The 27,732-nt window shown below is 39.9% G+C and overlaps 1 protein-coding gene across 1 annotated transcript; it reads right to left on the bottom strand.

The window, feature by feature from the left end:
- Positions 1–5,493: 5,493 nt before the first annotated feature.
- Positions 5,494–24,422, bottom strand: slco4a1 (solute carrier organic anion transporter family, member 4A1). Its single transcript, XM_062392712.1, has 11 exons — positions 23,276–24,422; positions 21,203–21,293; positions 20,862–20,983; positions 20,077–20,188; positions 19,527–19,681; positions 18,360–18,630; positions 18,036–18,198; positions 16,599–16,774; positions 14,573–14,637; positions 13,502–13,650; positions 5,494–11,700 (listed from the first exon to the last, which is right to left on the bottom strand). The coding sequence occupies exons 1-11, from the start codon at positions 24,111–24,113 to the stop codon at positions 11,530–11,532; spliced, it is 2,313 nt and encodes a 770-aa protein (XP_062248696.1). The 5' UTR covers positions 24,114–24,422; the 3' UTR covers positions 5,494–11,529.
- Between the last annotated feature and the right edge of the window lie 3,310 nt (positions 24,423–27,732).

The following is a 27,732-nucleotide window of genomic DNA, read 5'->3' as shown; positions in this document are numbered from 1 at the left end:
GCTATTGGGTGCCGTTGGGCCTGTGTGGTAATTTCTGGCAGGGCTGGCGGTAGTCAGACCTCAGGAACAATCGATGGTCAAAGTTGGTCATTCACCCAGGCTGCAGCTGACAGCAACAGTTCGAGACGATCACGCCTTAACAAGGCACCATTAACTACTGTTCACAGCCACAATAAATACTCTTAAACAGATTAACTTATAATATAATGCTTAAGATATTCATTTCATAGAGCAGTATCTGTTCTAAACCTGCCTGTTACAAATGTTCTCATCTCTTATCCTGTGTAAAAGCTGTGGAGCACCTAAACAAGTTCTACAATATACTGTAACTTTTTATGGTTTTTGTGCTGGACGTTGAGTGCTGGATTTTTTTAAGTCTATTTCTAGCATCTTTGCTGTTTTTCTTTCTGCATTCCCTTTCACAACACATTCAGTTATCCACATGAATGGAGCACAACTCTAAAAGATTTTCTGTCATGAAATAGAGTCAATCATTATTCGAACCATTTTCTAATAATTTCCTCTGTGTGTACACAGACATAACCTCTATGCTCCACAGTGAGAGTATTACATTCACCTGTACAGGTTTGGTAACTTAACCTATGTGACTGTGTGTGTTAACAGACCATGTGCAGCCTGGCCCATGAAACGTCAGCGTATGAGCCTAAGAAATGATGTGTGTGACCACGTATTTACACAGACCTTCTTATATGACATGCCGCTCAACATCTGTGTCATCTGTGTCTCTGCTGCATATACAGGTGCAATCCGAAATATTCAACCCCCTCACCTCAATAGACATTATAGTGATGTGGATGACAGATAATGACAATAAATGACCAAAAAACCTCATCAAACAACAAAAGATAGGTATTGATGCGTATTTTAATTATTTTGACAACAGAAGATGACTTAATGACTTTGTAGTTCAAATGAAAAATGTAACACTTTCAACACATGTGCATGTGCAGTATTATTCAACCCCCCAGCTTCAGTCCTTTGTGGCACATCCTCTAGCTTTTATAACTTCTAAAACATGTTTTCGGTAAGTACGGACAAGCTTCTTACACCTCTCGATTGGAATCTTTGCCCATTTTTCAAGTGCAAAAGCCTCTAGATCAGTGATGTTTGATGGCTTCCATGTTGCAACTGCCTTCTTTAAATCCCAACAAAGATTTTCAATCAAATTTGAATCTGGTGACTGTGAATGCCACTCCAGGACGTTCCACGATCTTTTTCTCAACCAAGCTTTGGTGGACTTGGAGATTTTTCTTTGGATCATTGTCTTGCTGGAAACACCAATGATCACCAAGGTTTAATTTGTCAACAGAAGGAATCACAATCCTCCTTAAAATGGCCTGGTATTTCTGTGAATCCATGATGCCATGTACACAAAAAAGATTGCTAGTTCCTGCCTTAGAAAAACAGCCCAATATCATCTTTGACCAACCTCCATGCTGGACTGTGGGGATGGTATTCTTCTGGTCATAAGCCTGGCCTTTCCCATGCCAGACATACCGCTGGTCCATACGTTCAAATAGGTTTCATCAGTCCATGGAATTGTCACCCAAAACTCTGTAGGCTTATCCAAATTCCTCCTGGCATATTCTAGTCGACTTTTGATGTTGCTTGTGGTCAAGAGCTGAGTGCGTCTTGGAGCCGGCCATAATGTCCTTTATTATTCAGTGCATGTCTTATAGTTGCCACTGCAGCACTTGTACAAGCCTTCATCAGATCATCCTGTAGGTGTCTTGTAGTCACACAGGGGTTTATCTGAGTTGTTCTGAGTTGTTCTGACTAAGTTGCTGAGGGTCTTTGATGAAATGCTGGGCTTTCTTCCACGGCCAGGCATGTTTGAAGCTGCTCCATCAGTTGTAAACTTCCTTATAATGTTACTAATTGTGTCTCTTGGAATATAATTTTTCGGGGAATTCTTCTTCTACCCAGGGCCTTTCAGGTGTGATGAAATAATCTCCTCTCTCAGCTTTTGTGTAAGCTCCTTTGTCTTTCCCATGATTGCAACTCGACTTGAATACCTTCATGGGTGGGGTTTATATATGCATCACAGCTGAAGCAAATGAAGGATCAGTATAGAGTTCCCAAAGGCTTAATAATGTTTCAACTCAACTTTAGGACAAAAAAAACCTGTCAGACAGCTTTAAAAACAACAATTGTATATAGGGGTTGAATAATTGTGATATGGCTATCTTAACAAAATATACTGCTACACACAAATACTTCATCATGCATTTTCCGTGTTGATTTTCTGTATCACTCAACTCATAAAAAAGGCATCCGAAGCAGAATCTTGATCAAAGAACATCAAGAATCAAGAATCTAGAATCTTGATCAAAGAACAAGATTCTGTCTACTTGAATTGATAAATCCTTAAAATCTTTGGGGGGTTGAATATTTCTGATTGCAACTGTACATTAGGACTCCAGGTGTGAATGTGTTTGTGTGTGTGTGTAATAATTAACTAAATAACAAATTGATTTCGTCTTCTACCTCTACAAGGATATGTTTTTTTTGTTTGTTTTGGGGATTAAGCAAAAAATGATTTTTGAAAAGATTTTTGATAAACTTTGTGAAAGGATGAAGCATGGGCCAGGAAAAGACCAACTAAATGTTGCTGCGGTTGTTAACAATGGGGATGAACCGGGAACCACTTATTTTTAACATTGTGAGATAGATCTTGATTTATGGCATAGTCATAATACTTGAGGTGCTGATATCTTGTATCAGCACCTCCTGTATCCAATTTAGTGCGGCGCCAAATCAACTACTGGATTAGCTGTTTCAATTTTGGTCGTATTTACTAAAAGATAATTTCTTTCAAGTGGTATATAGAAAGGCAAGAGACTGCGGTAGAACAGCCTTTAAAAAAAATCTGTGAATGTTAAAGTTGATGTGAGCAGATTGCAGATGCGGGTTCAAGTGACGAAAACAACATAATACCAAATAACCTAATCCTAAAGATACAGTAGGAGATAAGATCAAACAAAGAACACACCACTGGGTTGACTCAACCAAACAGGACACACGGAAACCCAGGTAAAAGTCCACAATCTCAGAAGTCTGTAAACAGAAAAACGAGACCAGAAGAAAAGGCTACATAGTTCATACGAAAGGCCCATGGAAGAATCATCATCAACTAAAAAATATTCAGAAGCCTCTGCAAAATTATATTAATTTGACTCTCATTTCTGAATGCTTGTTTCCAAGGATATTAGAGTTACAGTGAGTTATGTCACTGGGAAAAAACATATAATCGCATATTTGTTTATCATCAGTCGCCCTTGTCTGATGAAGGTCTAGAATTAGTATTGATCAGTTCAGCTGACTAATATATGAAACAGTTTCTAATTGAAGTGCTGATGCCTTTTGAAAATTTTTTTTTTTACCAAGGATACACCTGTTGTTCTTTAGTGCCTCCTCGTCATCTAGAGGTGTTTATGGGTTGGAAACCTCCTGAATAATATAGGATCTCATCAGACATTTGATCAAAGGACAGAGGCTGTAGAACTAGAGGGAAGAATAGGTAGCTGGCTGGATTTGCTTGCATGAGAAACACTTCCAGGAGAACATGACAGGGAGGGACGGTGAACCCAGCATCCACATTGACAAATACCACCAAGGTCCAGATTTCATTCCATGTCCAAAATGTCACAGAGCAATCATGTGGTGCTGGCTACTAAACATCGACAGTGTTTCATTGCTTTATAATAATAGACAGACAGAAAGGTCAATTCACTAATGGTGGCTAACAAGCATGCAGCCTCTTTATGGACCTCCTACAGATGTTTAAATGTTCCCTTAGATCTGAATGGTCAATCATCATTATCCTTGATCGTATGCTGAAAATAATGATACAAAGAATATAACCATGGTAACTGGGGCTATGCTAGCATGTCCATGTTTCTGTTAATCTATTTATCCATTGTACTGCGTACCTTAGGGGTCAGGGCTGACACTGGGGGCTGGCTGAGGGGCAATGGACCGTTTATGTTGGGGTGCTTTATAACTCCTGTACATTTATTCCATCTTCCTGATAATTGGGGTTACGATCCCTATGATTTAAACTGTTAGAACTTAGAGTGTATAAGAAGCCTAAATAAATTTTAACGGCATGTTCTTTTTTGCATCTGAACATTTCCAATGTCTTGATGAATGGATTTTATTTGTTTATTATATTATTTCGTTATATTTAGCAAAATAACCTCGAACACAAATATGACGGTTTATGTGCTGACATATGTGAACTTCAGAGGAGCTATTTAAAAATCAAGTCAACAAACATTCAATACAGTGATGGGACAGTTACATAGCACCATCTAGTGGTTAGGACTGGGCAGTGAAAATAACTGGACTGATGAGTGTGGGTAGAAGAAACATTTTAGACTCGGTATTTTCTACATCAAGATTAATGTGGAGAACTACTTGTTTGATATAATTTCCCAGAATATTTGCTCTTAACTTAACCAGTAAGCTGAGGTTGTGTAAAATGGGGAACCTGCAGACTGCACACCAATCAGAAGGAACTATCACTTTTCCAAATTTGTTGAACAGGTGGTTTTATGTCTCCGCTCTGATCATACTGTGTCCCAGAAGGGGGCAACACATTTAACGTTATAAATTCAACATTATTAATAAAGAAAAATTAATGTTTGGTCCAATGTTGAAAATTGTTGAAAAAAAAACTGCTCTGCCGGCCACTAATTAGCTGCCTTTGGCCGACCTGGTGCTTACCGGCGGCGTGCTGACTACTGCTCTACCTTGTAGGCTACCATTAGTAACATGATATCTAAGTTGTTCATTTCAAACACAAAATTAAACAGCGCTGAAAAATGTATGCTTTCACTCAAATACTGTTTTTGAGTAAAGGTTTGAAAAGCGCTATATAATAATAATAATAATAATAATAATAATAATAACTTTATTTGTATAGCACTTATTTGAACAATGTTACAAAGTGCTTCACACAACAAAATGTGCAAAATGAAGAATGAATGATAATAAAAGGTATTCAATTCAGTTCAATTATAAGCGATATTAACATAAATAAGTTGAGACCTTAAATTTATTGAGAAACCCAACAGTTCCCACTCACCTCTGTACATTTCAGTTTCTTGGCTGTACTGAATTGCTGATAGTGCAATAATGTGGTCTTGTTTAGATTGGCAACAGATCAGGAGAAGCCCTGAGACAATTACTGACAAATTGAAATATAGAAAATTGCACACATCTTATACATAGACATTTTTGAATGTATTGTTTGTAATCAAGATTTGATTTGAGGAAGAAAGGCAACAGACACACCAGAAAGGTGTGTGTGTTGCCACACAGACTTCACCTTGAAATTCAATGAAATATATTTTGGGGACTTGCTGTTTATCCCCATAATGTGTGATTTAGGTCAACACAATTAGCAATACCTGGGAATGAAACGCACGTACACACCATCACAAAATAATTTAGGCAGAGAAAATGATCTGCTGTTCAACATTTATAATAAGAAAACACTTCAAACAATCTTCATTCCATAAAAAGATCAACAATCGCAAGTCATCCACTGATTCTTTTTTTTTTTTCAGGAAATCATACAGTAATAAAAGCAAACTAGAAAAATAAAAAAAATCTGTTTACAGGGTGATATGTCAAAATTGGAGATTGCCTGCACAGCACAACTGGGAAGACTTTATATTCACATTGCGCTCAAACTCTTCAACATCAGCTGCAGGGTAAAGAGGGGGAGTTCACCCAGATATGAAAATACACTCATTATCTCCTCATCCCTATGCTGATGGTGTGGGTGAAGTGTTCGAGTCCACAAAACACTTTTCGAGTTTCAAGGGTAAACATTAGTGACCTATCTTCAGACCTAATGAAAAATAATATTCCTCCATGCTCGTGTGGTGTCCACCATTAGTGGCTAAGCTAGACCCACACCCCTATGCCCCCCCCCACAAGCATAGAGGTTGAGTAGATAATGAGTACATTTTTATTTGTTGATGAACTATCGTTTTTTGCATGACAACAATAAATATCAGGTTTCACTATCGAATAAACAATGAAGACGAGACAAGAAAAGGCTTTTTTCGTAGACGAAGGACGAGAGCAGTAGAGTCAGAGCAGCATTCCTTTTTATCATCACACAGTCAATTAATTAAACAAATAGCTACAAGCTAAATATAAATAAACAAGGTCAATTATAAAAAATATATAAAACAACAGTTGTTAGGCAATGTTGATTTGGCACATTTCTGGACTTGTGTTACTATGATCAATAGGTCCCAAACATTTGTTTATATCGTGTGTCATGTCAGATTTGCATCATGCTTGACAGCTCCACAGTGTCACTCTTAAAGGCACCATCACACCAGCATTTAAAACTGCAGAGGTCGTGGAAAATGTAATGTCCTTCAAATGAAATTTATTGAACATAAATCCCGATTTTTCACAGTGATTTCAGTTGAAGTGAATATGCCACTAAAAAATAAATGGTTTTCAGACAGTTAAAGACAGGAGTCTACATAAACTGTATGAACTATTTATCCAATTTGGAAACCAAGCTAATGTGCATGCTAAATGACAGTTAGCAAGCTTGTTTCCTCAAAAGGCTTCGTTCCTGCTTCAATAGATTGGAAATAATGCTCTGTCAATGGAACTAAATACCAGGGGGCTTAAAATTACACTGTAGCCATGTCTATAGTCAGGGGCTCATTCTTTGGAGCAGAGCAAATAGACCGTCCCATTTCGAAGGCTCCTTCAAATGCGGCCGACAAATGGTTCCTTCCATCCTACAGGAAGGCTCCAATAGATGGATCCATCCCGGCCTAACCTATCCCAGGATTAAACTTGATTCAGTGGTGAACCGTCAGTCAGAGAGTTAATAGCGGCAGCAAGCAACGAGATGGTGAGAATCTGACCGTGGGAATCCTCTGCATACATTACATCTCCTCCCTGGTTGGCCCTAGCAATCTACATGGCCCATGAAGGAGGCGTTCTTCATGGAGTAGACTTCTGTGTAGACCATGTCCTCTGAAGGATGCAGCCCCTGAGCTGACACACAGGTTCTATGTGACAGCTGGCTAGTGTTTGTTTGTTGTAACATTTATCAGTCAGGTAGATAAGGGTTTCACTATATTCTGTGTTTGTGAGGTCTACTTTTGGCCAGGTATCCTATTTGCAGGTGGTTCTGCTTTAAAATTGATTTTCAAGCTGTAACATCAACTGTGTCTCAGACAAAAATGCCTCTGGATTCATCTAATCAGAGCACTCAAACAGCAGAAGTGCAAACAGACAAGATGTCTGGAAGCACTGTTTCTACAGTTGATTGTTGTTGCCCCTTATCGCAGCAATTCTATGGGGTTTTGATTTTATTCCATAAATCTAACATATTAAATGCTGGTGTAAGCAGGCCTCTATTTTGTTTGCAAAGTGCAGTGATGTAATTTATATCGCCAATAAACTGGCAAAACTACAAAATAAAAGGTATGTGTAGATTACATGATTAATATATCCATATATAGCCAAAGGCTTTCCTGAATGTACAATAGATCTGTCCAGTTTATCATGTTTTGGAGGCAAAAAAAAGGTACATTTTGTCAGATCCTAATGTGTTATAATAATTTTGGCCACCACTGTATATATATATATATACATAATCAATCAAGTTGTTGTCTTTTATTAGCTCTGCTTAGTTACACTGAAATTCCGTGACTGTTCTTCCTTTTTGTGGGGTTCACCAGAGCTTTGTGTAAATTATACAGCCCAAACCTGAATGCTCTGCTATACCACATTGTGAGAAAACAGAAAATCCAGAAAAAGTATTTCCTATATTTCAATTACAAAATACTTGTATTGTATTTTGTTACATTTTCTGGCACCAGTATTTTGTATTTTATTTTGATACATTTATTTGAGGGATATTTTTTATTTTGTATCAAATACATTTTGATGTATTTTTGCCCATCTCTGGCTCTACATGTGCAGTTATCTGGTCGACAGAAGGTTTGTTTGTTGTGTTGCTTTAATAAACGGTGTCAAACCCAGACCTTTTTGCGGCGGGGTGTCACTCCCCAGTCTCATTGGACTGGATGGGGAGGATTTCATCACAACGCTGCAACAACTGTGGTTGTATAATCGCCAGGAGGAAGAGGAAACCACTATACTAATAGAACCTTACATTTTCATGTTTCAGTTCTAAAAGGACTACAAGGTTTCCTGTGTGGAAGTGGTGGACAAAAATAATTTGACGGTCTTTTCTTCATTTGAGCAGCAGTTGTGAACAGTTTTTTGTTTCGTTTTTTGTTATTATAAACGGATGCTCACTTAAGTTAATTTGGAAGTCAGCTAAGTCTCTGATCTCTTTACTGGAGCTGCTGTCACTCAATGTACAAACCACATTATTTTCTCAGTATCTTTAGGTGAGATAATATAAGTAAATGTTACACAAGCCACGGAAGAAATAGCATTATCTGTGTTTGTATTATAAATAGACATCACACTTATGTCAATAGGTTGATAAGGTGAATACAAGTATTACATAAAATATTTTTTATGTATAAGGCTATTGAAGTCACTTTAATGAAAGCCTCTTTAAACCCCTCCCATTGGTATTAGGGCTGATCATAACAATCACATTTTTTTGTAAATGACATTCTACGGTTATAGATGTTTAATTATTGTTTTGCAGCAAATATGGGACAAACTGATACTTAAAAGGCTTTGATGTACCTATGTACAGTACTGGAATGTCCTTCTAAAAAACTGCTTGATATTGTTTCAACCTCATTTCTTTAAACACAGGCAATGGCTATTTAAAAAATATAATGGTGTGACATTTCTTATTAGGGAGCAGTGTTCAAATGTTCATGAAGCATGGACATTTGTTTATGTGCTGCATGGCTTCCAGCACTAGGTAGTGCCTTTGAGTAAGTCTAACGGGAAGGGTCACTCTCGATGTCATCTAATGATCTACTCAAAATGTTGAGCAAGGCTTCAAATTGCACATTGCAGTCAGGGGTGCATGGGATTACATGAAGTCCAAAAGTCAGAGTTCTAATAATGTGGAGCACAGATGGACTCTGTTTTTTGCCCTCTTTATTTACACCCTTAAATACAGGCCAATTCCTGGTCATATCTCCAAACATGAAATCAAGAATCTATCAAAAATACAGCGCTTTTCCAATTCAAAATACATTTGTGCTAATGTGCTGTGACTAATATGTTCACATTATCCGAATAACTGTCTTTAGATACTCTTGGCTTTAAATATGAATTATAGGAAAATGATTTGGCTTCATTATAACTTGCCTGGGGGTCTGGCACAATATATAGTAGACCATGGCTTTATCTGTGTGCAGCAATAAAGCAGTGTAACGAAAGGAAAAATGATAAATGCTTCATAAACATGGCATATATGTATCATTCGATGATGTAATAATAACAATGCAGAAACATTAATGTCACCAGACTCACATTATAGACAGCCATTCTGAACGGGTTTAACCTAGCTTGGATATACACTCACCGACCACTTAATCGTAGACCTTGCTAGTATCGCGTTGGACCCCATTTTGCCTTCAGAACTGCCTTAATTCTTCGTAGCATAAATTCAACAAGGTGTGGTGTTTAAACAATGCTCAATTGGTACTAAGGGGCCCAAAGTGTGCCAACAAAATATCCCCCTCACCATTACACCACCACCATTGGCCTGAACCGTTTACACGAGGCATAATGGATCCATGCTTTCATGGTGTCAAATTGTGACCCTACCATTTGAATGTCGCAGCTGAAATTGAGACTCATCTGACCAGGCAACGTTGTTCCAATCGTCTATTGTCCAATTTTGGTGAGCCTGTGCGAATTGTAGCCTCAGTTTCCTGTTCTTAGCTGACAGGATTGGCACCCGGTGTGGTCTTCTGCTGCGGTAGCCCATCTGCTTCAAGGTTCGACGTGTTGTGCGTTCAGAGATGGTATTCTGCATACCTTGGTTGTAACAACTGGTTATCTGAGTTACTGTTGCCTTTCTATCATCTCGAACCACTCTGCCCATTTTCCTCTGACCTCTGACATCAACAAGTCGCTTTCGTCCAGGCACCTGCTGCTCACTGGATAATTTCTCTTTTCGGACCATTCTCTGTAAACCCTAGAGATGGTAGTGTGTGTGAAAAATCTCAGTAAATCAGCAGTTTTTGAAACCTCAGACTAGCCTGTCTCACACCAACAACCATGCCACATTCAAAGTCACCTAAATCCCCTTTGTTCCCCATTATAAGGCTCAATTTGAACTTAAGCAAGTCGTCTTAACCACATCTAGATGCCTAGATGCATTGAGTTGCTGCCATGTGATTCGTTGATTAGCTATTTGTGTTAACAAGCAATTGAACAGGTGTACCTAATAAAGTGGCCAGTAAGTGTGTGTGTAGAAATGCTTCCTAGGACATGACAAATTGTGTGGCACTGCTCCGAACAGTCAGATACACACACATGCACACACATGCAGTCACAGCAGACTTTTGTTTCAAGAAAGAGGCCTTTTGGAAATCATTGAAGTAGCGTCTGTGTGTGTTTATAATCATTCACCAACATAAATGGGAACAGTAGACCTCATAGGGACCAAAGCTCAGTCCCAATGAGGCAAATCCTTTTCACATGTCCTGGTTAAGGTTTTGGTTAGGGCTAACGAATGAATGTAAGTCAATGCAAGTCAATATAGCTGCATAAAGCTGTGCGTATGTGTACAGATATCTTTGTGAGGAACATTTTGAGCCTAGAACCTGACATTTCTTCTGGTCCTCAGTCTCTGATCTACTTTCAATGGGGTGTGTAAACGTTACGACTTGGTTTTAGGGTTAGAGTTTGAATTTGTATCAGGTTTTGGATATGGTAGTGATTTAAGCATTAAGTTGTGATGGTTAAGGTCTGTGAGTGTGTGTTTGTTGTCTGTGTTCGCACAAACACATTCTGAAGTTGTTTGTGGTTTGTGTGTCTGTTTTTTGTCCTTTTGTGTGATTCCATGTGTGTGCATGTTGGAGTTGGTGTCATTATGGCTGAGAAAAGGCTATTGGTGTAAATGAAGCACACCATGACCACACACACACACATCCACACACTTTGCATTAAGCAGCACCAACACTCACGCACGAACACACTCACACACACGCACACACACACAAAGGCTACATCTGCAAAATGTCATTGTGTGCCTATGTAGTAACAGACAAACACTTTTGTCTTTGCGAGGAAATGCATTCACATCATAAAGTCCCTAGCCCCTTGGCCTACCTCTAACCATCACAACTAAATCCCTAACCCCAATTCTAACACTTACTCTAATTCTACACCTAAGTCTTAGCCATCAAACAGACCTATGTTTTGAGAATCATCCAAAACATCCTCACTTCCCAAAAATGTCCAGTAAGTTCTTATGGTCAAATCAGTCCTCACAAAGATAAAAGTATAAATACACAAACCCACAAAAACACACACAATTGCAACTCAGCGGTTAGGGCTCATCCGACATCATAACCTGGCGTGTAGGTTGACGATGACCGCGTCTTCAGGCAGGTCTTTGATTGGCTGCTCGCTCGTGTCTGTTGCTCTGTGGTAGGTGCTCTCACAGCTGCTTTGAGGCGACTCAGTAGGAGCCTTGTACAGGACGCTGGCTAACACAAAGAAGATTGTCCCCAAAACCTGACAAAGACAGTGACAGATGATATTAGTGAGGAGATGAAATGCACAGAAACACAATGGCTTTTAATAATTTAAGACAGGGGTCTTCAAAGTTTTTCAGGCCAAGGACCCTCAAACTGATGGAGAGATGGAGCAGCAACCCCATTGTATAACATTCTGTTATATATTAAACTGGGCCTAGTGCCATGTAAAAACATGGCTACCCTGTAATTGTGCAGTCTCGTGCTGTGAGTGAAGCAGTGCCCAGCTTGAGAGAGCTCCTGTGTGTCGCTGAATGTGTGAATTGCTGACTGAAAGATAACGTCTTCTGCCTCAATTTATCCGTTCACTACAATATGATGGATTCATGTCTATGGAAAAATTGGTTGAAAGTAAGTGTGAGAGGATAGAAAAGTATATCTCTCGAGAGCTATAAGCAAGTAACAACTACTTTTTCCAAATGTGTTCATTGTGACTATTTTTAAACAGAGTTACAGTCTAAAGTTTTTTAGAAACCCAGTTTAGCCGACAGCGTTCTGTTCTTTCTTCTTTTAAGATATGAGTCAAAAACATTGCCTCAAGTTTACAAAACAAATCCCGGAATACATTCTGTGCCGAGATCGCAGAAAAGTTAAATTTATCTAACTGTACCATAAGGTGAAGCAGAAAATGTTTCCCATTTTCAAATAAACAAAACCTATTTGCTAGGAGTGAATAAAGGCCCGCCCATGCTTTTGCATTTTCACGGGCCTGCAAGCTCAAGAGCCCTACCGGGCCCCTGACGTGCTTACGTATCCCTTCTTACATGCTTGCGTGCGTCGCCCAATTTTTCGAACTATACGGCAAAGCTCTGCAAGCCTCAAACAGCCTGCAAGGCTGTGATTGATCTGCCAACTACATCCTTTCCGAAGTCGCATTTCTGGTTTCATGCCACATAATACCGGCAGAAACCACGGAAGATCTAGAAGAAAGAATATGGACCATATAGAAAAGCGATTGGCAGAAGAGATCTGAAAGAAGGACCACTTGTATAATCCGCCACTGACCGGCGGATTTGTCCGCCAGGTAAAGGCTATGAGGAGCTGCAGTGGATATGTAAATAAACAGTCAACGACGACCGCCACGCACAAAGAAGCGACTCTAGGGCCGGGGTCTAGTGGCAGAAACTTGGACTATGGGCAGAGAAGGTCTCTGGTTCGCCTCTGGTTCGACTCCACGGAGAGACAACAAAAGACAAACCTGGATTGATCTGTCCAAAAATCCAAGAGTCTCCCTGCCCTGTCTAGTGCCCCTGAGCAAGGCACCTTATTCCCCCAACATCTGCTCCCCGAGTGCCATACATGGTCGCTCCATGCTCTGTGTGTCCTGCACCAGATGGGTCAAAAGCAGAGATTAAATTTCCCTACCTGCATGAGTGTGCCTTTGCATGTCTGTGCATGTGTTTGGGACTAATAAATGCATCTTAATGCATCTGCATCTTAGTCTTCAACAAAAAACGTTACTCCGCCTAGTGTTCTGGCGGTGAATTGCTTTGCCAGACACGCAACGCTTGGAGAAGCATGAATGACAACAGTAAATGATGCAGAAGATTGCTCTGAGAGTTCATAGCTCCGCCGTGGTCCTTGCCCTTTTAAAGTAAAAGTTAAGTCAAAGGATCTGGAACTGCCCCATAAATGTTCTGAGTTTTTACTTGGGTCGTGCAGCACCCATCCACAAAATTTCAAGAAAATCATATCAGTATTTTTTGCATAATTCTGTAGTTTTTCGCGTAACAAACAGCCTTGAAAACATAACCTCCTTTGCAGAGGCAATAAGGCATTACCTTACAGCCAATACCAGCTCCCAGTATGTACAGGCTCATGGCTGAGTTCTGATAGATGTAGCAGGATCCCCGTTCACCACACTGATCCTGCCACAGTAAGCAGGAGATGTCAATCACTGAGCCAAATGCTATGGGTCCTGGAATACTCCCTGTGAAGAGAGCAACATAGATTGGGTGATCTTTGCACAAATGTGAAGTAGGTTAAAAGAGGCACGTTATGTTCAGGTTCATGGCTTTCTTATGGGTTACTACTGTCTCTTTAATGGCCAGCTGTCCCACTCTGGTCTGATTGGTCCACCCCTTTCAGCAGGTGTGGGAAAAGTTCGGCCTCCACTCTCGCTCTACTTAGCTTTGTTAGGAGGCGTGACAGACTCGCACCTTGGTAAATGTATGTAAATGTGGGGTTATTTTGAAATTACGCTACATCACAATTGTGCAGACTTTGGTGACCTTTACAAACCCGCAGAGCTCAACAGCGTGGTTCGTGAAGTCAAAATCCCATTCATTTTCTGAGTAGAGATTTGAGTATCCTCCATAATAACCTAACCATCCAAGATACAATTACTACAAGCTTCAAGATAATGAAGCCATGTTATATTCTTCTGTAGGAGCCAAAAGTATGTATGTATGATTTCATCAACTGCATTTTGTGTTGTTTTATTTACATCAGAAGTTCTACACTACCCACAATTCATGGCTGTATTAGCAATGTCTCTTTGAGTTCACGGAAAAACTGTGAAAATCATGATTATATATTTAAAACATGCTGCAGAAGAACAGAGTAAAAAAAATCACCACAAATTTAAAGTAGATGGAAAGGGATAATTCACAATGTTTCAAGGGATGCGTAGTTCCTACACTCTAATAATTATGTACATAGTCTAGTCTTTTTCCATTTTCCATTTTCTAAAAGCAAATATTTATTATTAGGATTAATTTCATTGTTGGTTGATCTGGTTCCAGGCTTAAAACTATTTTAGACTTTTTAACTCTGAAAAACTGAAAAACCATCATATCTCTCCTTTAGCACTTTGCCTGTAAATTGAACTCAACCCAAACAAGTTTACTTACCAAATACACGCATAAGAATCCACTGGATGCCAAGTGCAAAGGATCTCTGGTTGTCTGGTACACACCTAGACAGCACAGTTTTTGTCAGACATGTAATCACACTGTACATCAGACTCCATTACAATACAGTCCCCTTAGTATGAGTAAGGGGACGGTCACACCCATGCAGATGTAGCAGTGGGGAATCTTCCTCCCATTCACTTCCAATCTGTGCAAATAAAACATTTGCTTCCTGTGGCAAACTTGATCTCAAGCTTTGATCTGTGACATTCCCCATGCAGTAACGCGAGTAAACACAACCTGCGAATATTTCCCCGTTCTCGTGTGTGTGTGTGTCCATTAGACCATCTGGAGGCTGACACCTCTTCAGGAATGTCACTGTCTTCTCCAAGAGCTGTGTCTGGAAGTGATTTGTAGTGATACTTGAGGCTGACTACTCGCTGGTGAGATGACCCGCTAGCTTGGGTTGGTGCCATTTCATACAAGTTCAAGGCGGAATTTCAGTGGAAAGGTCCCTTTACTCCAGTGAGGACTACATCTCTTAACTCCATGATAACAATATTGCTGATGTGTGTTGACGTGTACTTATGTGCACCCATAAATGGCAGAGAGACTGCATCTTGGGTTGGGTCAAGACTATAAGGAGGCCGGCAAAAAATGTTAGACTCACAGTCACGCCCAGACCCAGGAGCAGTGGGCAGCATCTAACACTATCCAGAAAAGAACCATAATATTTAGTTTAATAAATATATATATGATATTGAATAGATTGATAAATGAGAGAGGCTTGTAGTGGGGATCCATCCACAAAAAATGTTTCCCGAGAGAGGTGGGCAGCCTTACAAATAGTAAAAAAAATAAAAAAGAGGGGAGTCTCCTTTGAGTCGTGTAAAGTGAATCTGACCTGATAAAGTTTGTAAGTAGAGTTAAGTAGACTTAATGAGTTTATGCCAAGATGGCAGAAATCAGAAACCCATAAAGTTTATGCCAAGAGGGCAATACCAAAAAACAAGGTTGGGTTGACAAAAGAGTATAAGCACATGACTGAAAAAGTGCCACTGTTTCCAGCCCGGAAGCTAAGTCACGGTTGAGTGAGATAAGGCCTGACTGCATCTATACTGATAGGGGCACTACGCCAAAATTGGTCAGCGTTGGCTGTAGGTGGGAGAGAGGGAGAGAAGCTCTGTGAAGTCAGCTGACTGTGTGTTTGACTGTGTGTTTTTGAGAGTGTGATGAAGTTTAAGGGGGATGCACTGTGTGAAATTGAGAGCCAGTGAGCAGGGCGTGGTGCATCGCCGAGACAGAGTATGCAGTACCGATCAGAACAAGACAAGGAGAAAGAAGAAAGTTGTATTTCATCAGTACATTGTGAAATCAAGTTAACCCACAGTAACCTGGGTTTAAATCTAAAACAGCCTGCAGTCAAAATATTTAAATCACAAGAGTTGCTAAAATGTATCAAAGCTGTTATTGTCAAATTGTCCAAAAAATGATCATCTAAATTCAAGAACACAGCGACAATATGGGTACACCATTAGTGGTCCTGGGCATAAAATATCCATCAAAGAAAACAGGCAATGAAAAGATGTCTGAAAAATGGGAGAAACAAGCTAAAGTCTTGGACCCATTGCCAAAGTGAAAACTTGGCTGCAGTACGTGAAACACTTACTCCAAGTTGTAGCCCTGTCGGGCCAAGACACTTATAAAAGTTCACACACAATTGGCTCGACAGAGTGATATACACACTAAGTGAGACTGGAAATGTGGCGTGCACTCTTGCACGTCAATACACTTCTGCACATGTCAGCAATATTGTTATCAAGGAGTATACGAGATGTAGTCCTTTCTGGAATAAACAAATCTTTCCACTGCAATTCAGCCTCAGTGTGTTTTTCATGAGCATGTTTTTCATCGTTTTAATGAGTACTGACAAAAATTCATTTTTAATTAATCTTACTCTGCAAGCTACAACCAGAATCAACACCTCAGAAGCCGTCTTTTACATTTTTTAAATGTGGCCAACTACCTGAGTGTTGCGGTGAGCGCTGGGATGCTACAGAGGAACGTAAGGAAGATGACGAGGAAAATGAAGGAAAGGAGAACCGGCATGTAATGGCAGGAGCTGCCACACTTCCCTGCCAGGGCAAAGCCTGCCTTGCCCCAGGACGCGTTCCCCACCACACAGCTACATCCAGAATACACCTGAAAACACACACACCATGAGTAGATATACAGACACCTCCTCTAAAATGTGGCTAAAAGCTTCTTGTTTAGTAGTGAAGTTATTTAAGGGTTGCTGACAGAATATGTTATTTAACAAGATGTGAAATAATTTGTCTAATTGATGCAAATGGGCAATTGGATGCTGCACTTGTATTTATATATAATATATTAATATAATTCTAATATTATATTATGTTGAAAAGTTTTATTGTACATATTTAGAGTACTTAAGTTAACTTACTGAATATTTTGTTCACCAATTACTGTGTTGTACAGCGTCACATTCCAGTGTAAGAATAATACACACAGTGATGTCACTAATCATCAGGGGCCTCATTTTTAAACATTGCTTAAGATCATACTTAAAGTCTGCATTTGCACAAAAGCCCAAAATGGACGTACCAAAAAAATATTAAAGGAACTTTTCTCATTATAAATCACACTCCACTTGGAAGGATGTGTATGTGGATATGACTCAAAGTCGATCCTCTACACACTCACGCTCAACCATAAATTGCCAATGCAAAGCATCTCGAATATTAAATTATTCTACTGACCATAATGCTTTTAATAGTGAATCATGGCATCATAAAGCGTTATTGTGAAGGCAGGTGAAGAAAGACAGAGTTTTTAGTGGCCACAGCACACACGCGGTAAATGGTGGCGTGTGGCTAATGCTGTTTCCTACGTCCTTATTTGGGAATAGAAGTTGATATAATATATGAAAACTACAGTCACACTCGTGATACAGGCACAGTGATATAGAATATGTTATTAAAACTATTAATCGATTGGTTCTGTAACTGTTATTTTTTGCTATTTTACAATAATTTACTTTAGTTGTTGTATATATCATAGATTCGTATGGAGCAGGAGCACAACTAATGCTGTTGGTTTCAATGTTAATGACGATGTGGATCAATAATCTTCTTCTATTCACCTCCTCAGGTCTGCATCACCACTTTCCTGTCTCTAAAATGTTTGTATACACGGGTTAAAGGTATAAATGAGGCCCCTGGTGATTTATAATTCTTAGGTGCGTCATTCTGAATATGAGCAATACTTGGACACTTCTATTTGCAGGTGTCCCCAATTTGTTGAAGTGTCGGTGTCCATCAACAACAGCAAAGACAACAATGATATACAACTGTATATTTTTTCCGTTGTAGGCTGTTTGAAGTTGCCCAAACTGCTTTAGATCCTCAGAAGTAAAATGACATGAGCACTGTGAGTCCTGTACCTGTCTGCCAGTGGAGTGTTGGGTGTGGTTGATGAAGCTGCAACCAGCGTGGCATGGGGAGTAATACATCACACCGTCTGCCCCACACACAGGGTTATACAGCTCTCTGACACAGCCACAGTCTGCATTACAGCCCACTGTCAGGTCCTCCTCGGTAGAAGAGCTTCAGACATGAAGGGAAGGACAGACAGAAGTGACAAGGGTGAACGGGGGATCAAAACAGAATAAGCGTGAGAGAGACAGACAATACAAATGGAGAGAGGGCAGAAAAGTCCTTAGTCATCAATTGGGTTAAATGGATTTAGGTAAATAAACAATGTTCACCTGTTTCTATGGTGCATGTTAATGGGGTTGTCATACAGGTGTTCGTACTTGTCCAGTTTGTGTTGCTCCATGAGACCAAAATGGTACGGTGCAGTGACACCAGCCATAGGCACGTTTGGGCAGTAGAGGAGAAAGACGAAGACGGTGAGCAGGCTGATTACTGTGCACATAATGCAGAAGTTTATGATACCTCTACAACGCAGCTTCAGCCTTTTCACGATGTAGCCGCCGAGGAAGGTGCCACCACCTCCTGCTGGTACCACCATGTATCCTGGAGAAGGGAAACAGAATAAAGGCCCAAGCTGTCGGGCTGCTGTCTCACTCATAGGCCAGAATATGAAGAATTAAGAATTAAGAATTAAGAATAAGAAGTAAGAACAAATTCATAACCCAAGTCAAAGTGAAAGTTTTTACCTAATTTTAGGAAATTAGCTTGAGGAGTTCCCTAGATGTTGCCCTCCCAAGAAAGAAATCTGTTTTGTCCGGCCAGAGTGACCTAGACCGTTAACCACCAAGATCAAAAATGTCATCATCCATGATATCCACTAAACCACTGTCTTTTATTTTAACCAGTGTCCAAACTGCGGCCCGCATCCATTTTAAATTTGCCCGCCTCAAAACAATGTTTATTAAATTATTATTTTAATTTTTTTTAAGCTAGCAATTTAGTAGCACTTAATTATAGCACTTTGTAGTTTTGCTCTATTTTTGAAGAAATGTTACTTTCTTGATTGTCGTTGTTCTGGGTTTGTACCCTTGAATGCAATTATTGTAAGTCGCTTTGGATAAAAGCGTCAGCTAATTGAAATGTAATGTGATGGACTATGGCCCACTGTATTGCAGCTGTCCCTCAGAATGGTGGTAACAGTAACCCAGACCTTTGTATTTTATTCTATATGTGGCCCTCGGGATAAAAAGTTTGGACACCCCTGCGCTAAACGGTTCAACCAAATTTGAAGAAATTACATCCAGGTAATGTATAGAAACAGAATGCGTCCAGCAACTGACTGTCACCAAAATGTGTTTACTGGAATAAAAATAAATGATTGAACCAAACATAAAAACCTTGCAACAAATGCAACAGCTAATTATGTTTCTACGTTGTTTGACGTCTGAGCTTCTCTGATTGAATTTACACTTGAATTAACGTCTTTATCTGTCACTTACCAAACAATGTGGCAGCCTCTGATGCACTGAGACTGAGCTGAGACTCCAAGAACTTTGGACTAAAGGTGGACATGCCAGTAATGATGATGGCCTCAGTGGCTCCAGCCAAGCACAGAAACAAGAAAGTGGGATTTTTTAAGAGCAGCAGCACCGATCTGTGGAGGGAGATAGTGAGAGACGGTAGGAGGCAGCAGTGAGCACCACCACTGAATGTACTTTAACTTCCTTTTTCGCGCGATTCTCTATTTGCAGCACGTTTCTCAATTTGCAACGCGTTTCTCTCTAATTGCAGCGCGGTGCTGTGCGTTTGTGTATTTGCTGCGCACTTTTTGTATTTGCTGCGCAATTTTGTAATGTGTTGTGTTGTGTTGTGAAATTGATGAAGATGTTTTCTTACTTTGCTTGTGTCAAATCTATAATTTTGACTATATTTTGGGTGCAATTAATGGCACAAAAAAGCTGATTCTCTCATGAACAAACAAAAACCCATCTCCACTAAACCCATATCACCTCCTCTACCGCCCTTTTGTTATGGAGGTAAGTCTTCTACCTTGGCATATCTTTGACTGATTTGCCAAACTGAGGGTCTGATGCTGTGTTGTTGCTTCCGTCCTTAAGCTGGTGGGCCTCAGACACCCGCATTGCCATGTACTCCTGAGCACCTGCAGGAAGAGTCAGAGTAAATAAATGACAAGTTGAAACTGGATAGTCAAGAACCTTAATATTATTAATGTGAAGTTTATTTCCTTTTTTTATTCACGAGGTCTTTCATTTTGGGAGTATTGCTTCTTTGTTACATGTTCAGTTTCTGGAATGTGTTTACTGAAAACCCTGTCCTCTCCCTCAAATAGACCCAGCCAATGAGTAAATTTGCTCTACTTTTTCACAAAACTGATGGAAATTGTGTACTCATATCATGGCATCATGATGGGTGGGGATATCTTAGGTCATTTCACAAAAATGTCTGAGAGTAGAAGTTTGGCAAACGGGCACAAGAAGCGTGGGATGAGAAGTACTCAAACTGACGCACAGGAAATTTAGTGCAGCAACGGTTTACCTGAGAGCAGACAAAGAGTTCTGAGCTGGAGCAGAGCAAATCTGGGCATATAACTGAGGGCAAGTTAAAGTTTGAGAGAAAACGTTAAAAAAATCAGAACGTGGAATGAGTAAATGATGCTCTCAAAATAAGAAGACTGCACTCTATAAAGATAAAGATAGGAGAGAAACTCATTAATATGACTGTTCTTATGCTTCTTTACTTCACTGTAAGAAAGTGAAAGAGAAAGGGAGTGTGTGGGTGTGTTTGTGCAATGGGAGGGAGGAAAGGAGTGGTACCTGGTAGCTGACGTGGGTAGCCTAGGATAGGGAAAGCTACCAGTACACCTGCAGCTCCTCCTGCAAGGAAGCCGATCCACCAAGCCCCGACCCATAGAGGGTTTTCTGGAGTCATCTCAGTCCTGTAATTATTATAAATATATATATATATATATATATATATATAAAATACCATTTACATAATACATTAATCACGTATTTATTTCTAAATAGTTGACAAAAAAATGTATTACCTATTTATATATGTTATATATATTATTATTTTTTTATTATTTTACTCTGGTTCATGTCAGCATTACAAGTGCTTTTCTAGTTGAGTCTGTGATTAACAGCAGACTCACAGTAGATGGATCTCTTCATAGATATTCAGGAAGTAACCTCCCAGCAGATAGCCAGCAGCAGGACCCAAGATGCTTGCAGTGTAAAAGATTCCTGTAAAGAGCGAGAGCAGCCGAGAGAGAAAGAGAGAGAGAGAGCAAAGCGTAAGGCCACAGGTGTGTCCTTACAGTCAGTGTCTACTTCCGGTTTCCTGTTACTAGTCCTACAGGAAAGACCCATTGTTCTTTACAGTCTGTATCTACAAAGTTGATGTTGAGAACCTGAGTTTGTGAGTTTTGGTGTAAGAATTTCCTTCAGTCACACTTTAATGTGATGCTATTTGAAATGGGCAAACAACTACAGCTGTTGAGAGAGAATGCTGATGTGTGAATCATGATGACAGGTAAAAAGGGAAATAACAGGTGTCTCTGTTGATGGCAAAACAACAAGGAAATGGCACTGTGTTGGTGAGGTTAAAGGAGACAGTCAGCAGCTTTTCCTCTGCTTTTATGAGCACACACTGCCTGAGACAGTTGTAATTTCTGTCATAAATAAAATGGTAACTTTTATAAAACAGTTAAATATGTAAGTAATAATTATAATAAATTTGCGATTTAAAAAATCAGATTCTTTCAAATAGTTATTTCTCTTTTTAAAATGAGAGAACCATCCTCTGCATTTTGCAGCAGAGCGAAAACAAATACAAACATACACAAGATATGTACACAAAGGAAAAATCCGGAGTTAAAGAAGAACAAGATTAATAGATTTTAGTAAAGAATAACTTAATTCAAGGCCCAATCCCATTTCCCCCCTTGGCCCTACTCCTTTTTTTTAGGGTTGTCTTGCCAATTGAAACAGAGTCACAAAAGGTAATGGTTAAATTCCTCCCCTACAAAATTGGACAGCCATTTAAGAAGCCGTTACATCATCAGTTACCGTTACGATAACCAAACAGAGAATCAGTAATCGGCGATACGACGTGACGTAGTTTACCGGGGATGCAATTATAATAACATAATTGAGATCTTAAATAAACCAATGCTATTGTTTGCAGTTACTAAAGTGACAAACCTCTAATATCCAAATAACATCTATGCTAACGCAGGACAATTAATGACATTGGAAATTGAAAAGCTTGGCTGCGCTGTATTTTTTCACGTATCAAAAGCCCACAGCTTCAGGCTGCTAGCAGTGGTCTGTGCGTAACCCTGCAAGTTAAGTTCAGTAACATCGCTGCTATACATGGGTCGAATCAAGTGCATTTTGTGACTTCAAAGAGGCGTGGGGGGGTCTCTCTCCCAGTTTGTTGGTGATTCGTAAGGCATTCATGGCAGTGTTAATTTTGGCAGCTATTTTTGATTTAGTCTTAGTCTTAGTCTTTTGACGAAAATGCAAATTAGTTTTAGTCACATTTAGTCATTTTTATCCTTCTTAGTTTAAGTCTAGTTTTAGTCAACGAAAACTAATTCCATTTCAGTCTAGTTTTAGTCACATTTAATAGCCACATTAAACTCCTTTTCTATAAAAACATATAGCTGCAGCCTAATAGCTTAAAAATATATATTTAGTTTTAAATGTGAAAACAAAAAGGGAGAGCAGGTCAGACTGGAGGCGAACACAGAATCTGCACCTCGGTAGAAAGTAAACCAACTGCCGCTTCTTCTCTGATCAAGAACCTGCGGCGCTGATCTCTGATCAGCTGAGACCAGAGAAACTCTGTTTTCACTGTCTCCATAGTTAAGAAGCAGTCAGTCACTGAGCAGCTGCTTCAAGCGAGCGAGCTCTGGTCTCACTGTGTCTCTCTGAGCAAGTGCGCGGGGCGGGGGTCGGAGCTACTGACCGGTGCGCTATCTGGGAGCGCACAGGCACAGACACACAGACTCATAGAATCCCTCTGCCCTACCCCTCTGTCCCAACAGGCATTGGGACAGCCTACTCCTAAACGTGAGCGCCTAAAATGAAGGGGAATTAGGGCTAAGGGGTGAAAAGGGATTTGGCCCAAGTCATTATTTTTCTTAGTTATGCTTTAAATCACTTGATAAAACAATTCAATTGGATAATGCTCTGCTGAATTAATTACTCATGACACTCACCTATATACAACGGTGCATAGTTGGAATGGACATTCTCATCCAGGTATGTGACCCCCAGCGTGTAGAGAGGTGTAGCTCCCACTCCGTGTAGAAACTGGCTTAGCATGAAGACAAACCGATAATTGGACAATCCTCCCCCCTGCTTGTCCTGGCACGGGCTGGTACGATTGGCAGAACACATTCCTGTTTGTTCGAGCATGCTGACCTCGTAGGGAGGTGTAATGAAGTGAGGTAGGGAAAACACCAGGGAACCCAGTGCCATGATCAGCACCCCCCATCCCAGCCAGCGAGGCTTATGCCCCGTCCCACCAAAGTAACTGACGAAGGCCAGACAAATGCATGCAGCAATATCGTAGGAGCTGGCGATGAGGCCAGACTGGTAGCTGTGCAAGTCAAATCTCTTCTCAATTGTTGTGATCACTGTGTTAATGAGGCCGTTGACTATCATCCCCTGGAGGAAACTAGCAGCACAGAGGAAAATCAGGACCCAACGAGAGGTGTTGAAAACTTGAATAGGTTTGGGTGACAGAGAACCCCAGCCACATAGGTGATCCACGTCAGTGGAATTAGGCTTTAATCCCAGGGGAGTCTCTGAATTTGATTTGGCTTCCACCCCATATAGCTGCCCTGGGACAGTAGAAGCCCCAGTAAAAATATCAGGCCGGATGGGACCATCAGCTCTGGGGCTGCTGGGGCCTGAGCATATGGGGCTGCCTGTCTGGGAATCCACTGGACTGGGGGTGTCCAGAGAGGGACCCCCGCTGACAGGGCAGTCCTGTTGGTCCAGGAGCTCCTGCTTGGAACTGAAGGATGCGTCAGCATTTAACAGGATTGGCATAGCCCTTCTGAAGGCAGTGTGAGAGTCCAGTGGCACAGATGGAGGATACACGTGGGAGGCCTTTGAACAGGGTAGACAGAGTGATATGTTTATGACCACAACATAAAAAAAGCTCAAGCTGAATCAGCTGTATCAGGGTGAATATCTTGTTGTCAGGACTCTGCCGGGCTTCTCTCTGAATCTATGGATCTATTCTTTGCTGGTATGGTGTAATCCATGTGTCCACAGTGCGGCTGAGTATTTCTGAAGGCTCTCAAGGTGCTTCTGTTTATCTGTACATGGCTTTACAGGTGTGAAAAGTTGTACTTCATAATCCTAAAAAGAACAAAGACAGAGAGAAGAATTAAAGGGATATGGAACAATCATTTTATATAAGACACAAAAGCTTTTGGTAGTTCTGTCAGAAAATTAGGATGGCACTAAGAGAGCACACACACAAAGCCAGGAGACCCATATCTTATTTGGATCTGCACCAAATTGCAATCACTCATAAATATCAGTCCCCTATATTTCCCCTTGATCCGGATCCCAAACAATATGTAATGAGTTCTTCCCTGATCCATATATCCTCATGCGTCCTTCCACCAAGTTTCACGGTAATAGGTCAAGTCCTGTTTTTGCATGATTCTGATTCTTAAAGGTTAAGTTTGTCAAATTGCAACAAACTGAGTCTTCCTCTCTCCCTCCTCCCCTCCTGAGCGAGAGGAGAGCTATGGCACTCATGCGCCAAAATGCAGGGCGACCTCACCAAGCTGTCTTCTCTCCAGGGATGAGGAGTCTATGGATCAATATTTTTACAAATTTGACCTGTGTATTTCGTATGTAGGAATATTTTGCTATTGTTTTACAGATGTGGGATAAAAAACATTACATTACAACTCCATTAACTGAAATTAAGCCGTTACATCATCAGTTACCGTTACGATAACCAAACAGAGAATCAGTAATTGCCGATAAGACGTGACGTAGTTTACCGGGGATGCAATTATAATAACATAATTGAGATCTTAAATAAACCAATGCTATTGTTTACAGTTACTAAAGTGACAGAACTATAATATCCAAATAACATCTATGCTAACGCAGGTCAATTAATGACATTGGAAATTGAAAAGCTTGGCTGCGCTGCATTATTTCACGTATCAAAAGCCCACAGCTTCAGGCTGCTAGCAGTGGTCTGTGCGTAACCCTGCAAGTTAAGTTCAGTAACATCGCTGCTATACATGGGTAGAATCAAGTGCATTTTGTGGCTTCAAAGAGGCGTGGGGGGTCTCTCTCCCAGTTTGTTGGTTATTCGTAAGGCATTCATGGCAGTGTTAATTTTGGCAGCTATTTTTGATTTAGTCTTAGTCTTAGTCTTTTGACGAAAATGCAAATTAGTTTTAGTCACATTTAGTCATTTTTATCCTTCTTAGTTTTAGTCTAGTTTTAGTCACATTTAATAGCCACAATAAAACTCCTTTTCTATAAAAACATATAGCTGCAGCCTAATAGCTTAAAAATATATAATTAGTTTTAAATGTGAAAACAAAAAGGGAGAGCAGGTCAGACTGGAGGCGAACACAGAAACTGCAGCTTGATAGAAACTAGTGCTGTCAGTTTAACGCGATATTAACGGTGTTAACGCAAACCCATTTTAACGCCGTTAATTTTGTTCATATAACCAAAACACAATAAGGAGCTAAGAATAAAGCCTTATCTGTTTGTTTTCATACACTTATTGAAGAGATGAGTTGGAGCAGCACATGGGCTGACAGCGGCAGACATGGTGACCCACCTTCTGCTGGAGTGCCACAGTGTACTTATGAACTCAAGGGAAACATCTTCCAGACAGTCAGAGGAAATGCTGTGGTCAGAATCCTGAAAATATGTGAGTCTACCTGTCTACCTACACACTCCTACCAGTACTGCATAGAAGTATATAGATATTCACCGGCAGGACCAGAAGGATGTTACGGTGTTTTAGCATTTTATTTATTGGCAACATGGTGCTTTTAGTACAGGGAAACTGTCTTGTCAAACCCAGCTGCTGTATTTTAGGATTAGGGAGGTTGTCTCTGATCAAACAAACAAAGCCAGACAGCACACAGGTTTCGTACATGGTCTTTGAGTCACCCTGCAGTCTCTCGTGGCAGATTCATACAGTACTACAAGTATTCAAACACCTGCATATACATCATCAAGGATACAAACAATATTTCTTCTGTTGTATCTTTTTAAAGTAATTCTATTACTATTTGTAAACATTTATTTATTTGTAATGATTATATTCATATTGCCCACCATAAATATTTGTTTACATCGAAATGAAAAGTCTTTGGCGTCATTCTGAAACTTTGTCTCTCAGAACATTTCCATCCTAGATAAACCTCAACGTGTATCCTCCTTTCTGTCTCATGACTTTGACTTATTTGATGACTTGTTTTTTCTGTTGATAATTTAAGTATTATCTTTCACTCAACGTCTTTTCTTATTTGATGTCTTTTTTTTATAGTAGGCTAACTAAACAGTTAATATAACTTAGATATGAGGTTTACGTGCTATTTTTTTAGCTTTAGAAATCTTCCACACTGCCTCTTTAACAGAAAGACATACAAGCAGATGCAGATGAAAGCATAACCTTTATGGTGCAGGTAATGAATCTGAATTTTTTATTTCTTGAGAACAAAGTACTCCTCAAATCAAAGTATGATATGTAAACAACTGACATCGTGGCCTGTTGTTACCATGGCTGCCGTCTAATATTGTGTTTTGGCATATTTGGATGCCAGGGGAAGAAAGCCAACATAAACACACTGTCTAGTTTGTGCAGACATCGCAGTGGAGCTGAGAGAATGTATTCAGCTTCCTCTAGAGTTCTGGGACTCAATCTATTCTACTCAATCTAAATGAGAAGTTGCACATTAACACACAAGCTTAACTAAGCAACCTGTGAGATCTCCAACAACACACATGGGAAATGAATCATAACAAACTCTCCCTGCTCCAGCGAGCATAACTACAGATCCCAGCTTTCATTAAAACACCTGTAAAACACTGTGCAAATCAAACTATTATATAACAAAATTCCATTTGATTCCTAAGTGAAGCTTCAGATAGGATTTCCACAATTCTACTCTAACACAGAGTCGTATAATAATGCAAGGTTTACTATTACTCCTGAACATTTGATGAACAAACTGATGTTGCAGCAGCATTGTCTGTCTATTGGTTAGTATGTATGTATCTATGTTTAAGATAAGAGTTGGAAGAGCTCTGTCAGAATTATAACTATAAAATCAAGTCTGTGTATTAATTTGTCTTAAACTATCTGAGCTTTTTAATCCACAAAATGACCTTTTAGTTGAAGAGTTAGTATTACTTTCATCACTCACCAATGTCCTCAAGAACAAAATTACAGGCAAGTGGAAAAAGTAACGCAACTGGTTCCCTGGTGCTTCACAGCCATATCTCTGAGCAAGATCTTTTAAAGACGATGTGGACTGATAGATGTCGAAATAAAATGCAGCAGTAAGTTACATTTGTGCGTTAACTACGTGTTAAACCAATGCTTCGATGAGATTTCCTCCATAAAACAATTGATCAAATCAGATTTAATTAAATGAGCAACAACATTCAG

The sequence above is a fragment of the Platichthys flesus genome, chromosome 7, assembly GCF_949316205.1.
Source record: "Platichthys flesus chromosome 7, fPlaFle2.1, whole genome shotgun sequence".
NCBI lineage: Eukaryota > Metazoa > Chordata > Actinopteri > Pleuronectiformes > Pleuronectidae > Platichthys > Platichthys flesus.
The sequence above is the reverse complement of the archived record's forward strand: the minus strand, read 5'-3'. Positions and strand labels throughout refer to the sequence as shown.

Bases quoted from the DNA above. Each gene is read 5' to 3' on its own strand.
- slco4a1 (XM_062392712.1), bottom strand. From the start codon at position 24,113: ATGCCAATCCTGTTAAATGCTGACGCATCCTTCAGTTCCAAGCAGGAG. The intron at 20,984-21,202 runs GTGAGTCTGCTG...TAATAATTACAG, and splicing joins TATGAAGAGATCCATCTACT to GACTGAGATGACTCCAGAAA. The intron at 14,638-16,598 runs GTAGTTGGCCAC...TGTGCTGTCTAG, and splicing joins GCGCTCACCGCAACACTCAG to GTGTGTACCAGACAACCAGA.